This window comes from Momordica charantia, assembly GCF_013281855.1.
Source record: "Momordica charantia cultivar OHB3-1 chromosome 5 unlocalized genomic scaffold, Mcharantia_2.0 BLBB01000005.1, whole genome shotgun sequence".
NCBI lineage: Eukaryota > Viridiplantae > Streptophyta > Magnoliopsida > Cucurbitales > Cucurbitaceae > Momordica > Momordica charantia.
The window spans coordinates 15,316,667-15,333,509 of NW_028275163.1; the positions used below are offsets into that span (position 1 = coordinate 15,316,667).

The following is a 16,843-nucleotide window of genomic DNA, read 5'->3' on the forward strand; positions in this document are numbered from 1 at the left end:
AAAATCCTAAAGCTACGAGATTTTTTCTCTTCAGTTTTTTTCCCTCTCCCTCCATTGCTCCCTTGTTCATTCCCCCATCCCTCAGGTTGCTGCCCTTAGTTTACAGCGCGCTGCCGCTGCTACTCACCCTCCGTTGCTAATAGTTTATAAGCTTGTTTTTTTTGCTTTTAGAGGTTTTATATTTGGCTTGTTTTACTAAGAATTTCATGTTATCTATTTAATTCTCTGTTAGTACACTTTGAGAAACGACGAAATATTCCGTTCATTTTTTTCTCTAGTTCCCTAATTATATAAAAGGAACATCGTGGTTCATTTCGTGGATTATTGTTGCTTTGTGTTAGGGGTCACAGGCAGTGGTGGATCTAGTAATTTGATTCAGGGACACAATATACAAAAATAAGTTAAAATAGTATACAATAAAAGTTGTTTTTTTGAGATATTATAAGTTTCATATATAGGTTACCACTGTAGTCATAAATTTTAGTTGGACCAACATATGTATGGGTAATTAAGGGTAGAACATATACCACCAAACCAAATGCTAATAAACTAATTAAACATTAAGAAAGTATTTATTTCAAATATGGGTCCCTCCCATCCCTTCGGTGATCTGCCCTTGGTCACATGTATGTTCGTTCATATTTTTCCTTCCAACAATATCCAACAATATTTGCTAACAATAATTAGGCACCAAAACCTTCTCAAATATCCACTCTTTTACAATAGCTAACACCAAGTCAAATCTATCAAAAGCCTTTCAATAATAATTTAACAAAATCTTAGAATGAATAAGATACCATTTCAATCAAAAGCCTTGCTTTTCTCCCACCCTCATGAAAATTTGCAATCCCATTTTTGGGGTAAAAAAAGACGAGCAAGATTGGAAAATTCACCAAGTTCCAAAACACGTGGAGGAAAATAGGCTGCATTATCTCAACATATGAGTGCAGTAATATTGTGGTAAAGTTAAAAGCATATGAGTGATTTATGCTTTAGTTATTTATTGAAGACAATGAGGAGTTGTAAGGGAATTGCATCATAGGCTGCTTCCTGCCAAGAATGCAGTAAAAAGTGCCAATGATCTTTCTGGGGACGTGTAAGGAGCTTGATGAGCAGCTCCTCTAATGGTGGCAAATGATAGGATATTCTTATCCCCAAATGCTTGTGCCCATCCTCCAACCTAACACAGTAATTATGTCATTATTCTTTCACTAAAAACAAATCCTTCAAAACTACTCATAAATCCTCTTCAAGTATCATAAATATATGTTTTAAAACTTTCATAATCATTTGGTCTGACTTATTCTATTTTAGTCTATCTACTTTCCGTAAATTTTAAAATTAGGTATTGCCATAAGTTTCCTAGTTAACTTTTCCTTTTAAAAGATTTAGTGTCTGAACTTTTCTTCTAGAAATTTTAATAACATATTTACGGGACTATATTTAGACTTTTGAAAGTAACAACACTGCACTGAAATTAATCTCAAGGGTTCAAAATAATATTTTAACATCCAATACTTTACGGTGAAGAGACAAATAGACGAGTAGATTATATATATAGAGATAAATATTAAAGTCACATTTAAGGTGACATGTCAAACTTTGAAATAGATTTGATTTTTTTTAATCATTTAATAAATTAACACAAAAATTAAGATCACGGGTTTGATAAAGTTTAAGCATAATTTAACCTATCTCCAATGTTATAAGTTCGAATCTTCAACTCTTACACGTTGGAACATAAATTCTAAAATAATATATATGTATATTCTCACCTGATGTTTGTGGAACCAAGGTGAATAAGGAAGAGTGGCGTTCAATCTCAGAACCTTGGCCAACTTATTCACCAGAGTTCGACTTCCAATAAACGGGATTACTGCGTCTTGATCTCCACTGTCAAATTTTATGAAATATTATTTCTACATGCTAAAACATTTTGGTCTCTCTGTTTCTCTTTTTGTTTCCTTTCATTCTCGTTTCAACGAACAAATTCATTTTTTGATTCTCTTCTTTTTAAAACATTCTAGAAAATATACACAAATTTAATTTGAAAACGAAAGTTTTTGGGTAACAATTTTGTTTTCAAGGATTAAATTTATTTGTTAACAAATTTTCTTTTTATCATAATAGTGTTTTTTTTTTTTTGAAAACAAAGTCTTGAATTTTTTTTTTAGAATTTCAGAAGAACTAAAAAAAAAAACTAGAGGTTCAGAAGTATTTTTTTATTTATTGGAGATTTGTTATATTATAAAAGTTAAAGAAAAATTGCTCCCATAAAAGTATATGTCTTTAAAAATGGAAAACAGTTCTTTTCAAAAAAAAAAAAAAAAGAAAAAAAAGAAAAAAAGAAAAAGAAAAGCGTAAGGAAAGTGGTTTTTTTTTAAACCTTAAGAAAGTGGTTATCACAATCTAAAAATATAAATGCCATCAAAATGCTACTTAAGAAATAAAAATTGTGAGATAAAATAACATATTACCAATGACCTAACGGCTTCACAATTTTTTTTTTTCTTTTAAAGAAAAAGAGAGAAGAGAGAAAAGTACCTGTAAATCAGAACCCTAATTCCAGAGCGTACAAGTGAACCCACGGTGTAAATGGTGGGTGTCAATAAGTTTGTCAAATCATATTCCAAAATACTGCAACAAATAAATCAAAATAAATAAATAAATCATGAAAAATAGAAGTTGCACTTTGTTTATAGTTTCTTGAAATGAAACTTTTAAACCCTACTTTCATTCCTGCATTTTTTTCGCGCATATATATATATATATATTTAAGGGTTTTTAAAATTTAAGCCTATTTTAAAAAGTTAAAAAAATACTTTTCAAAATTTTTTTTAAATGTGAAAACATACCATAAAAATAAAATATGTGAGAAAAATATAAAATCAAAAACCAAATGGTAATGACCTAAATTTTCAGATTTTATTTCTAGCTTTCAGATCTGATCGAGAAATCTGTCTTTTTTTTCTCTCTCCTTTTCTTTTAGCTATTTCATTTCATGTCCGTATTTTTTTTTCTATAAATAATTTATATATTTTGAAAACAATAAAATCTGATTTGTTTGTTTCCAGTTTCAAGTTTTAGAAAACATAAATTAAAACTTTACTACTTTATAACTTTTTGACTTATAAAAAGCATAATTTTAAAAATTTAAAGCAACGTAAATAATAATTACGAACCTTTTATTTTTCCTTAAGTTAAATTTTCAACTTTTTTTATAATTTAAAAAATTTTAGAAAACAAGAAAAAGGATATTGCAACTAAAAACAAATTGATATTTCTGTACTCAATTAAACATTTAAAAAAGTTATAGCGCTATTTTAGTTCATATATTTTTAGTCTTGGTTCATTTTGATCTCTTAACTTTTATGTTCATTTTGTTCCCTGATTACACTCTCAAATTTGGTTCATTTTAAGGTGTGTTTGGGAGTGATCTTGGTATCGTTAAAATGACTTTCTTTTCCATTAATCAAGTATGTGAAATTAGAAAATTGATTTTAGAAAAACTTAAAATCACTTTAATTGATTTTGAATGTATACGGTGATTTTGGAAAATCATTTCTACTTAAATCTATTTTTTTAAAAATCAATAATTCTAATCATCATCACTCCCAAACACACCCTTAGACCATATACTTTTCGTTTTGGTCCCTATACTTTTAAAAGTGACTATTTTCATTCTTATTTTCAAATTTTATATACAAATTCTGCACGTAATGAAAATCATTTAATATAAAGTCATGGTTACATTTCAATAAATATTTTGCCTATAGTGTCATGTTGAAATTTTGATAGAAAAAACGAGATTAAAAATAAAATTAACTGACGAAAATGGTCACTTTTGAAAAGTATAGAAACAAAAACGAATATTTTGAAATACATGAACTAAAATGAACAAAAGTTGAAAAGAATAAAGAGTAAATAGTATTTAAAAAAAATAACAATCAAATAAATTTTATTTTTATTTCCTGAAAATTATAGAAAAATAAATAAAAATGAAAAAATTAGCGAAAAAAATATAAAATGAGTAACTCAAAGTTTAAGAGGCAGAAGAAATAGTTACTTGCTACAGAGGTTCCAACGGAAAACATTATCCAATATAGCATGAAGAGCCTTCTGGACATCCACTCTATTCAGGTATGCATCCACTTCATTAAATATGCAAACGTCTATTTTCCCATTATCTTCCTACACCCATCAAAATTCAATATTTTTCATTCTAATTAATCCATCAACTAGTTCCTTGCAAAATGTTATAAATTTGGTTTTAATTTTAGTCTTTTTTCTTTTTTTTTTTTTCGTATTTTCAAGTAAAGATTTGAACGTGAACTTTTGGAAAGGTAAGTAACGTAGTGATAAATTGAAATATATTCACATGTGCTCTCGTCCAAAGCTATTAATTGTTAAAAAAGAAAAAGGGAAAATATATTTTTGATTCACTAGGCTGGAGAAAAATGTTTGGCCTAATTTTAGTCTATAAGCTTAAGGAATACTGGAATTTATATGAAATGATAAGAACCTATCACATCTTTTAATGGTAAATCAACATCATCATTATTTGTACCTTTTCAATTATAAAGTGTACTAAAAAAGAACTTATACCCAATTAGAAGTGTTTTTACCTATTTTTTTTTATGTGTTTATAAATGATCCAACAATTAAACTCTTTAAAAATAAATTTATAAAACTAATTTCTAGGTAGGTGACCATCATGTAGTTTGAACCCATTCTTTCTAGATTCTTTTTTATTTTCCTTGAACCATTTGAATCAATAAGCCAACTTATAATGATGGTTCACTTTGGTTGGTGTACTTTGAAAACATATTCATTTTAGTATTTACTTTCAATTTTTATTGCCTTTAGTTCCATAAATTTTGGAAAGGTCCAAAGTGACTATTTTGGTCTATGAAATTTCACTTTTTTTTTAATTATATTTTAACATGATATTCGCTTACTAAATTTTTTGAAACGTAGTCATAAATTTGTATTAAAGATTTTTTTATTATGTATAAAATTTTTATTATAATTTTGGACAGATCAAAATGATCACTTTTCAAAATACATGATTAAAATCAACGTTTTGAAAGACCCAAATGATTGAAAGCCAAAAGTACAATTACAAAAATAGTATTTAAATCTAAATTCTGCTGGATCAGCTGTGGTTGAGTTTTGTGGCATAGAAGTTTAAACTATAATTTGGTAGTGGCATGATGTGAGCAACATGTTAGTAAAATTAGGTTAAACATTTGGGGTTAGTAAGCTTGGTTTTAAAATTTAAATTTATAGGAAAATTGAAAAAACTGACCGAGAACTGTGGGAGGGCAGCGGAAGCAGGTTTTGGATCAGATTGGTTCGGGCGTTGGGCGGAGGCGAGTGAATGGAAGTGGAGCCTTCCAGCAGCCGCCGGCTGTGAGTTAGTTGGCGGTGACAGACACACGTCAAGATTCACAGAATACACATTCACGAAATCAGAAATCTCTTGCGTCACCAACTCGTTGACTTCAGAGCACGCTGCTGAAACATTGCGATTGATCTCCTCTCTTACGATCTGAGAACTGCTGCAAACTGTGTTCACAAGCTTATGTGTGGCGTCCGATATCACCCCGTGAGACCACAAATAATCGCCTCGCGAATTGAAATCCGTGTTGAATTCCAACAGCGGATTCCCTATCTACACTTCAAACGAACCAAAAAAAAAAATTATTTACGTAAACACCTTTTTGAGAAAATTAAGAATATATTTTAACATGACTAAAATAACTATACTTTTTATTCACCATGTTTGGTAAACAGATATTATTTGAGCGTTGGTTTTGGAAAATCAATTATTATGTGTCAAATTCTCTCTATGAACTTAAAATATTAATAATTCAAAATTATTTTTAATTAAAATTATTTTTAATTAGATAGAAATCACTTTAAAAAGTATAGTCAAACTTTAAAATAATTATATAAAAGTCACTTTCACAAAATCAACCATCATGAAATCTCTTTTTCTTTTTTAAAATCACGATCATTCCTAAATAAGCTCTAATTAGTTGAAAAAAGCACTTACCGCTATTGCCTTGAGTTTAATGTTGAGTTGTTTGGATTGGACTATGAGTCTTGCAAGTTGTGGAACGTAATGACCTGCGTAGCTCTCTCCGGTGATGTAGAAATCTCGATTTTTGTATTTTGGAAAATTCTCCAACCATTGTTCTAGGAAAATCAAGTTGTCTTGTGCTGTTACAAATTATAGGAAACGTGTTTATCAGATACGTTTTTGTGAGTGGTGTACTTCTAAATTATTAATTAAAACTACTTTTGTCAGAAAAAAAGTTGAACCAATTTTTAATACATCAAAGATAAAATTGAAAAATAATTCTGTGAGAGAATGATCTCAAAATAGTTTTAGAATAGTTTTAGAAGCGAGCTTCACAATACTGAAAGAGAAAAATTTTAATTGGTTAGCAAACTCATTTTCATATTTGTAGATACAAGAAGATTATAATTTTGTGTACATGATAATTTTAAAAAAAAATTCATGTGTTTATTTAGTCATTTCTACATAATTTATTTTTTCTCATTCTATATTTTACTAATTTATATTGCATAATAGACTATATCAATGACAACATGATTTATCACTTACCAGTGATAATAATATGTCTTATCACTTATAGAATGAATGTATGTTTAAGAGCTATTTTAATATTTTTTTGTAAGTGGTTTGAATTCCTTTTCCTATATACACAAATTCAAAATATTGTTGTTATATTTGTAATTAATTAATTGAGTTAATTTTGTCATATATGAAATCACCCCTTTTAGATTAGCCAACAAATATCATTATGACAATGAAAACAGATTCTTAGACACACATAGTATAAAGTGATTTATGATAATGTGTTCAAACTTATAAGAATAACTCACCTGTAATTTTATCATTAACCGTGCTATAAAATGTAGTGTTTGCAGAAAATGAGAAGCCAACTCCTGCCGGAGATTCAAGATATAGTATATTTGCCACTACCAAGTTAACAAACAAAGTATTGTATAAGTTATTAAAGTTAGGATTTGAAAAAAAAAATAATGCATATTGACAATAACAAAGAGAGGAAAAAAAAGACAAATCCATATATAGGAAAACAAACCAGTGTTCCAGCTAAATTCATTATGAATCAAAACATCCCCTTTAGGTCTAAAAGGACCATGCTCAAGGAAAGCTCCGGCGCCAACTGATGAACAACCGGGACCTTAAACAAAGGAACAAACGTTACGCATTAAAAATATGCTTCACCAATATTCCTAACAATATATAATGTCTAATATTTGCAACATTAATCGTAATTTTATGCTGAGAATATCTAAAGTAATTAAAGACTTGTTTGATAATATTTTCTTTTTCTAATTTTGAAAATTAAACTTATGAAACAGTACTACTTTTTACACAATTTTTTTTTCTTTGTTTTGTTCTCTACTTGTTTAAAAGTATTCAAAATTCAAGTTAATTTTTAAAAAGTAAAAAAAAAAAAAGTTGTTTTGAACCACTAGTTATGTTTCCTAAATTTCATTTAAACATGTTTTTAAAAAAGGCATAATTCTTAAAAACAAAATAGTTATCAATTAGGGTCTAAAATTAGCCTTGGATCAAAGTAATTACAATTTTTAATTATATGAACTGGTTTTTTCTCCTAAGTCCCACAATTGCAGAGTGAGGATGAAACCATCCATGTTTGAAATTCATGCTCAGACTAGTATATGAACTAACACTTTTACAATAAAGTTTTGAGTAATAAAAGGATTTAGGTGTAAATTAAGGTCCGTTTTGTAACGTTATTTTTTATTGTTTCAATTTTCTCATTTTTTTTATAAAGAAAAATAAAATTGCATGACCCTTACCACCCATTGATTCAAGAATTATAACACATATTTTTATTTAGGTTGAAAAAAATTGAAAATGTGAACAAGAAAACAAGAAATTCGTTTTCGTTGTTTCAAAAATTTCTATACAATTTTGAGAATTTTTCTAAAAAATAAGAAACAATAAACATAAATCGTTGTTAAATACTTAGATTTCTATATATAAAAAAAAGAAACGAAAACGTTACGAAACGGGTCTTTAATTACCTCCATTCAGCCAAAGAACAAGAGGCTTGGAAGCGGGGTCGGTGTGCGCCTCCACAAAGTAGTAGAAGAGATTTCTGTTTTGAAAGACATCGACGGAAATATATCCTGAAAATTGTTGGAAGCTAACACTTGGTTGGCCCGGCAGCCTCGCGATCCTATCACCTTCCTTAGAACACTCTCCAAATTTAAACCAAATTTGGATCAACATTACCCACCCAATTATAATACCCATTTTACCCTTCATTGTGTTGGATCACTCCTTTCAACCCTCACAAACGCTCCCCTCAATCTCCCCTCAATCTCCCCTCAATCTCCCCATCTATTTATATACTCATATACCCTACCGATATCATAGTTCTACCTATAATTATAATATTTCAGACCAAATTTTAAATCCGCCGTTGGTACAAAATGTTAGTTTGGAAAATGTTAACAAAATATCAATAATTAATGTAAAATATTGTTTTTTAACCTAGTTAAAATGTATCACTGGCTTATTTAGTAATTTAAGTATTTTTTTAATGATTTCTTTTTTGTTTCTATGAGTTATCTAGAAATATAATATCCATCAACGTCTACATTTTATTGATATTGTGTCGTTAGTTTCAAAAAACTTGAGACCTAATTGATAAGTTGTTGTTGCCTATAAAATTGGCTTTTACCTACAAACCTCTTTTATCAATACGTGAAGTTGTTGCCTCACGACATTTAATTGATATGATATGATATTTAGCAAGTTTTGACAGAAATTTAGAGAAATAAATATTGGACCACCTTAAGTAAGAAAGAGTAAAATTTTTTGCCAACCTTTTTGAAATTATTATAAGTTTTTGACAGAAATTTAGAGAAATAAATATTGGACCACCTTGAGTAAGAAAGAGTAAAATTTTTTGCCAACCTTTTTGAAATTATTATAAATTTTTCTGTCTAATTTTTCTTTTTTAAATTTCTATTAAGGGTTCATCTTTTTTTTTTTTAAAACATTCTCAAAATTATATAGAAATTTTGGAAACAATAGTTCTCATTTCCAATTTGTTCCAAAATAATGTAAATAAAAATATTGTTTTATAATTCGTGAATCCATGGATGTTAGAGCCATTCAATCATATTTTTCCTTATTAAAAAGGAAGAAACAAAAACAAGAAGTACTAGCATTACCAAACGGTCAATAAATATCATGTTATCAAGACTAATTTTAACCTTCACCAATGCCAAGGATATAATTAAAAATTGCTAAAACACAAAGGATTGAATTGAAACTTTTGAATAACGAAAACTAAATTTAAAATATATGTGAATATTCGAGAGTAAAACATATGTTTAACAAAATTCTTGTTATGTTCTCCAACCCAAGCACCTAGAATACCACTTTTTTATTTTTATTTTTTTTTCTCTTTTTCATTAGAAGTTTCTGATCTGTTTGTTGTTGGAACGACCATTCTCTTCATTCGGATTGTACCACAAGAATATATCATTTTCCTTTGTCATTTTCATAAAAGGTAAAACTTGCCGGCGTTAATCTCCACTTATGAGAAAAATAGTTTATGATTTTTGGCAATTGCCCAAGGTTTTTTTCTTCTTCTTGTAGTTTCATCAATAACACCAATGTATTATAATTTGCAGTCGTTGGCCGGCTTCCTACTTTGTTATATATTATTTTAGATGGACAGTTTAATTTCGGGTATACAATTCTTCTTAATAATTAGGGTCAATTTTGTTTCTTATTTCCTCTTTTTAGTAAAAAAAACACAATTGCATTTGGTAACTATTTTTTGTTAGGAATGAGAAAGTCCATACATGTCACCCAACTTGTCCCCTTTCCAAGGGCTTTGGGATAACTCATTTTCGTGGGAAGCCTACTAGGAGAGTGGTGCTTCTTCTCAGCCTGCGTTATGCCCGTTCCAAGGCATTGAACATGCCGAGCACGAGGACATCGATAGACGCGTCTCCATCAACCAAGGCTCTGTGAACCTTGACGTTGTTGATCATCTAGGTGATAATCAGGACTTGTTGTTGAGTTGATGGTGGTCAATAGTCTATTCTTCCGCGAAGGTGATTGGCAAGGTTGGTTTGGCTGCTTGAACAAAAAACAAAAATTTGAAGAAAATAAAAAGCAAAAATCTTCCATAATTTCGAAAATATGACTACCTAAAATGCTAAAGAAATAATTAAAATAGGCAAATGAAATCTGAAGCAAAATATTTTTTAAAACAAATAAAAGGAAAAATCTATTCCCTATTTGTTATAGATTGGGCAGCAAGCAAGCTTTGGCGCCAAGGCATGGGCGGGGGCACTAAGGGCAGGCGACTAGGCGTTTATGAGGGGCAGTAGGCATGGGTACTGGGTGTGGGCGGCAAGTAGTGTGGGCGCTGGGTGTTGTAGGCATGCTTGTCCAGGGTGCTTTTCTTTCATGTCTTTAAAGCTTTCTAGTGTAGTTTGCTTGTATCGAGTTTTTGGGGTTGTAGGTGGAATTTGGCCGAGCGGCTTTGGAACTAGGTGTGTATTGGTAAGATATGTAAGCACGCCAAATTGCAAGCCAATCGGAGTTCACACGGGCCCTGTAGGCCACCGAGTGACTCCTCGCCACTTTGCACGTCTACACCTGCCACTCCAAAAATGCCTTATAATGTAAGGGGTAGGGGGACCAAGTAGTCATCAAACCTCCCCCCGACCAAGTGTTGTATACTTTCTTGCAATCAAAGCTTTCTTGCATCCAATATTTACAATGCTTGTTTTAAAGATGTTTTCAACTGTTTTTCTCTCTCACGTTTTCTAAAACCAATTTTCTCGTAAAACGTGAGTGGAGGCTAGACCAATGACATAGATTGCCCGCAACTTATAGTTTTTCTCGGCTGATTTGCTCGTTTGAGCTAGAGCAAGTGCCACACAATCGCTCAAGCTGCATTAAAAAGGTGCGATTGTGACAAGTGGTATCAGAGCTTAGTTAGCTCTTTGACCCGAGAAAGTCCGGAACCATGTCAGCGACAAAACAATTGAGCAAGTCGCACGTCGACCGACTGGTAAAGATAGAAGAACAACTTCTCTATCTAAGAAAAGTCCCAGATATCCTTCGTCTGCTGGAGGCCCGAGTTGATGAGTTCTCCGATAAGTTTGGAGAAATAGACGCAGTGAATGCCCGAGTAGACGGGTTGCCGATACAAGATATAGCCACAAGGGTTGAGGTCCTAGAAAGTAAAGCTACGCGTTATGGTAGCTTCGAACGTGGAGACAGTTCCACGAACCCAACCACATAGACAGAAGTACGTATGGGTGAGTTAAACAATTCGCAATCGGCAATGATGCAATTGTTTAACGAAATGACGAAGGACTTCAAAGTAACCATAGACACCATCCGAGCTGAGATAACTGAAATAAGCACTAGAATGAACCTGACCATGCGAGCCGTGGGAAATCAAGCTCCCAACCAAGCGAACATGGGGTTCAACAAGCTGAAGGTCCCAGAGCCCAAACCATTTAATGGCAATAGAGATGCGAAAGATCTCGAGAACTTCATGTTTGATGTAGAACAATACTTCAAGGCTACTAGGACAACGTCAGAAGAGATGAAAGTGACTTTGGCCACCATGCATCTTACTGATGATGCAAAGCTATGGTGGAGATCTAAAGTCAACGACATTCAGAATGGACGGTGCACGATCAACAACTGGGATGATCTTAAGAAGGAATTGAGGGGTCAGTTCTTCCCCGACAATGTCGAGTTCATGGCTAGAAGGAAGCTACGTGAACTCCGACACACTGGAACAATCCGGGACTATGTGAAACAATTCTCTACCGTGATGCTGGATATTCGTGACATGTCAGAGAAAGACAAGGTGTTCGTCTTTGTCGAAGGGTTGAAACCATGGGCTAGAACAAAGCTGTATGAATAGAGAGTGCAAGACTTTACCACTGCCATGGCCGCTGCAGAACGATTACTAGACTATAGCAGTGAGCCGTCCCAACCAAAAAAGAACACTCTAAACCCCACTGGGGGAAACAAGACGTTCAAACCCTTTACCCCAAAGAGTGAGGGAGCTGACAAGAGACCCTAAGGCCCAAATTTCGGTCCTTCTCGAGGACCCTATCCACAAAGTCAAAACACTTAAAAGCCAATATCATGCTTCTTGTGCAAGGGCCCTCACAGGGTAGCTGAAGTTGAAACAGAGTGCAAGAAGGAAGAAGACGAAGAAACACCCAGAATGGGGGCGTTAAAATTCCTATCTGCCGTTCAAAAGAGGGTCAATCGACCCAAAGGAACGCCCGAAAAGGGGCTTATGTTCGTAGATGCTACGATCAACTCTAAACCTGCCAAGAGTACCATGGTGGATTCAAGTGCAACCCACAATTTCATATCGGAGTAGGAAGCCTGCCGACTGGAATTGACCATTGAGAAGGATACAGGCAAGATGAAGGCTGTCAATTCCGAAGCTCTACCCATTGTGGGAGTTTCTAAAAGAGTGTCGTTGAAATTGGGGATGTGGACAAGGCAGTGGTTCGACAGCCTTTAGAACCCACCTTTATGAAATTGGGGACATCTCTTGCCTCCACAGTCTGTTCGACCATCGTAGTGGTTCGCATGGACGACTTCGACGTTGTACTGAGGATGAAGTTCCTCATCGAGCATAAAGTAATACCGATGTCTTTGACCAAATGCATGATCGTCACTAGTAATAATCCCACTGTGGTTACCACTAGCATCAAACAGCCTGGTGGTATATGGATGATATCAGCGTTAAAGTTAAAGAAAGGCCTCAATTGGGAAGAACCCACCTTCATGGCCATCTCGATGGTCGAACAGACTGTGGAGGCAAGAGATGTCCCTCCCGAAATTCAAGCTGTCATGAGAGAGTATGTTGACATAATGCCAGATAGTTTACCGAAGACATTACCACTCAACGAGGGACTGACCACGAGATCGAGCTCATTCCAAGAGCTAAACCTCCAGCAAAGAATGCTTATCGGATGGCTCCACCTGAGTTAGCTGAACTCCGGAAGTAGCTAGACGAGTTATTAAATGCTGGGTTCATTCACCCAGCTAAAGCTCCCTTTGGAGCCCCAGTGCTGTTTCAGAAGAAGAAGGATGAGACGTTGCGTCAGTGAATTGACTATAGAGCCCTCAACAAAGTCACTGTTCGCAACAAGTACCCCCTTCCAATCATAACCGACTTGTTTGACCAATTACATGGAGCTAAATACTTCATGAAATTGGATCTCAGGTCGGGCTACTACCAAGTGTGTATTGCAGAAGGTGACGAGACTAAGACTACTTGTGTAACAAGGTATGGGGCCTTTGAATTCCTCGTGATGCCTTTCGGATTAACGAATGCCCCTGCCACATTCTGTACGATGATGAATCAGGTCTTTCACGAATACCTCGATCAGTTTGTGGTAGTCTATCTAGACGACATAGTGGTATATAGTCTGACGCAGAAGGAGCACCAGATCCACCTCAGATTGTTCTTCGACAAACTAAGGTAGAATTAGTTATACGTGAAGAAAGAAAAGTGTGTGTTCGCACAAAAGTGGATCACGTTCCTTGGCCACATGATCGAACAAGGGTAAATCAGTATGGACACAGATAAAGTAAAGGCGATCCAAGAATGGAGAGTCCCTACCTCTGTGACCGAGTTGCGCTCCCTTTTAGGGCTGGCTAACTATTATCGGCGATTTATCGAAGGATTCTCAAGGCGAGCCACCCAATTGACAAAGTTACTGAAGAAAGGAATGACCTGGATGTGGTTAAAGGAAAGCCAGGATGCCTTCGAAGATCTAAAGGCGGCCATGATGAAAGGCCCAGTACTTGGGCTAGCAGACATGACGAGACCGTTCGAGGTAGAAACTGATGCCTCAGACTACTTTAGGTGGCGTTCTCCTCCAAGATGGCCACCCTATTGCTTATGAAAGTCGTAAGCTGAACAACGCTGAACGACACTATACCGTATCACAAAAAGAAATGCTAGTGGTCGTTCATTGCCTCAGGTCTTGGAGGCAGTACTTGTTGGGCTAATACGTTGTTGTGAAGACAGACAATAGTGCCATTTGCCACTTCTTCAACCAGCCGAAGCTAACATCCAAATAGGCCAGGTGGCAAGAATTGTTAGCTGAGTTTGATTTCAAGTTCGAACACAAGGTAGGAAAATCCAACCAAGCTCCCGACACTCTTAGCCGGAAAGGCGAACATGCGGCCTTGTGCATGTTAGCCCACATTCACGACAGCAAGGTGGACGGGTCGATCCACGACCTCATCAGAGAATATCTTCAAAGAGACCCCTCCGCCTGAACGGTGGTCGAGCTAGCTAAGACTGGGAAGACCCGCCAGTTCTAGGTCGAAGGGGACTTGTTATTTACAAGAGGAAACAGATTGTATGTGCTAAGAATGGGAGACTTGAGAAAGAAGCTCCTATACGAGTGTCACGATACTCTATGGGCTGGTCACCCTGGGTGGCAACGGACTTATGCGTTGCTGAAAAATGGATACTTCTGGCCTAATATGCGTGAGGATGTGATGCAATACACGAAGACCTGTCTTACCTGTCAGCAAGATAAGGTAGAGAGGACTAAAATAGCAGGGTTGCTTGAACCCCTACCAACTCCTACGAGGCCATGGGAGAGTGTATCGCTTGACTTCGTCTCCCACTTGCCCAAGGTAGGGGAACACGAAGCCATTATTGTCGTTATTGATCAATTTTCCAAGTATGCAACTTTCATTCCGACTCCCAAGACGTGTTCCATCGAGCTGACGGTGCAATTATTCTTTAAACATATTGTAAAGCTATGGGGAGTTCCGACGAGCATCATTAGCGACAGGGATGGCCGATTTACAAGGACCTTCTAGACTGAACTTTTTTCTATTATGGGTTCAAGCCTAAAAATTTCCTTAAGTTATCACCCACAGACCGATGGTCAGACAGAAAGATTCAACAGCATGCTCGGGGAATACCTGCGTCACTTCGTCGATGCCAGACAAAGAAATTGGGTCCAGTTGTTAGATGTGGCTCAATTCTATTTTAACGGCTAGACGAGCTTTTCAACAGGGAAGAGCCCCTTCGAGATTGTGTGCGGAAGGCAGTCGTCTATGCCGCATATCCTTGACCACCCATATGCTGGAAAAAGTCCTCAAGCCCACAACTTCACAAAAGAATGGAAGCAGACGACAGAAATTGCTCGAGCATATTTGGAAAAAGCTTCTAAGCACATGAAGAAATGGGCCGATCGCAAGCGACACCCTCCCGAGTTTCGAGTAGGTGACAAAGTTCTTATCAAGCTGAGCCCAGAACAGATTCGTTTCCGAGGGTGCAAAGATCAGAGACTCGTGAGAAAGTACGAAGGACTAGTAGAAGTCGTTAAGAACGTGGAGAATGTCTCGTATAAGATGATGTTACCAGCTTGGATGAAGATCCACCTGGTAATCAATGTGAGCAATTTAAAACCTTATCACCCCGACCTTGAGGATGACAGACGCAATACTGTTGTGCCGCCTGTCATCGACTTAAAGCTGAAGGAAGACGAGAAAGCAGAAGAGATCCTTACAGAGAGAATCAGAAAGGTGGGGAGACCCACTCGCAGAGTTCGAGAATTCCTCGTCAAATGGAAAGACTTACCTGATGCAGAGATCAGCTGGAAACGAGAAGAAGACCTTGAAGCCTGGAAGACGAAGATTAAGGACTTCAAGATGCAGCAGTTGACAGGGACGTCAACCGTTTAACTGGGGGAGAATGTTGCGGGCATGCTTGTTCAGGGTGTGTTACCCATGGCCGCATGTCCAAACCATCCTCACCACTCGCTTTTCTTTCATGTCTTTAAAGCTTTCTAGTGTAGTTTGCTTGTATCGGGTTTTTGGGGTTGTAGGTGGAATTTGGCCGAGCAGCTTTGGAACTAGGTGTGTATTGGTAAGATATGTAAGCACACCAAAATTCAAGCCAATCGGAGTTCACACGGGCCCTGTAGGCCACCGAGTGACTCCTCGCCACTTTACACGTCTACACCTGCCACACCAAACAAAGGGGTAGGGGGACCAAGTAGTCATCAAACAACGACCGAGATTGCCCGCAACTTACAATTTTTCTCGGCTGACTTGCTCGTTTGAGCTAGAGCAAGTGCCGCACAATTGCTCGAGTTGCATTAAAAAGGTGCGATTGTGACATTGGGCGGCAGGCGAGGGGCGTTGGGTGAGTCACGCGACAAGGGAGTGTGTTCGACATGAGGAACAAACAACAGGAGCACTAGTGTTAGGGCAGGTGCGCGAAATGCGTGTCGCTGGGGCGCTAGTGCTGGGGGTGCTGCCTTGTGAGGTTAGCGACAAGTGGTGGTATGCACGGGTGTGTATGAAGGCGTGCAGCTAGAGGCGTTATTGGGTGTGCATGAGCAAGGAGGCACGTGTGGCATGAGGCTGCACGTGGGGTGTGCAGGTAAGTCTTTGAGGTTTGGCATTCACTTGGCTTCTCCTCAATGTCCATCTTCCTAATTTTGACCTTGGTTGTTCATGGACCTTCAAAATGAACAAAATTTGTTGGTGGATCCAATGAGGGAAATTGACTCATATGACTCTCTCAAATTTCCAATGTGCTCAAATAACCCGCCCCTAAAAAAATTGTTTAAATGATCCAAATCAGCTTTTTCAAAATTGTCAGTGGAAGTAAATGTACCAAACTACCCCTCAATTGAAGCGTAAATTCTCGGGATGAAACGTGATTTTCCCGGCCGATAGTGTGAAAACGATAATGAATTCTCG

General features: G+C 35.8%; 1 protein-coding gene across 1 annotated transcript; it reads right to left on the reverse strand.

Moving 5' to 3' along the window:
* Positions 1–799: 799 nt before the first annotated feature.
* On the reverse strand, positions 800–11,089 carry LOC111021347 (serine carboxypeptidase-like 45). The gene is made up of 11 exons (XM_088124411.1): positions 11,070–11,089; positions 10,553–10,604; positions 8,113–8,278; positions 7,137–7,238; positions 6,916–7,011; positions 6,059–6,225; positions 5,391–5,674; positions 4,067–4,192; positions 2,545–2,637; positions 1,776–1,893; positions 800–1,180 (listed from the first exon to the last, which is right to left on the reverse strand). The coding sequence occupies exons 1-11, from the start codon at positions 11,087–11,089 to the stop codon at positions 1,037–1,039; spliced, it is 1,368 nt and encodes a 455-aa protein (XP_087980537.1). The 3' UTR covers positions 800–1,036.
* Between the last annotated feature and the right edge of the window lie 5,754 nt (positions 11,090–16,843).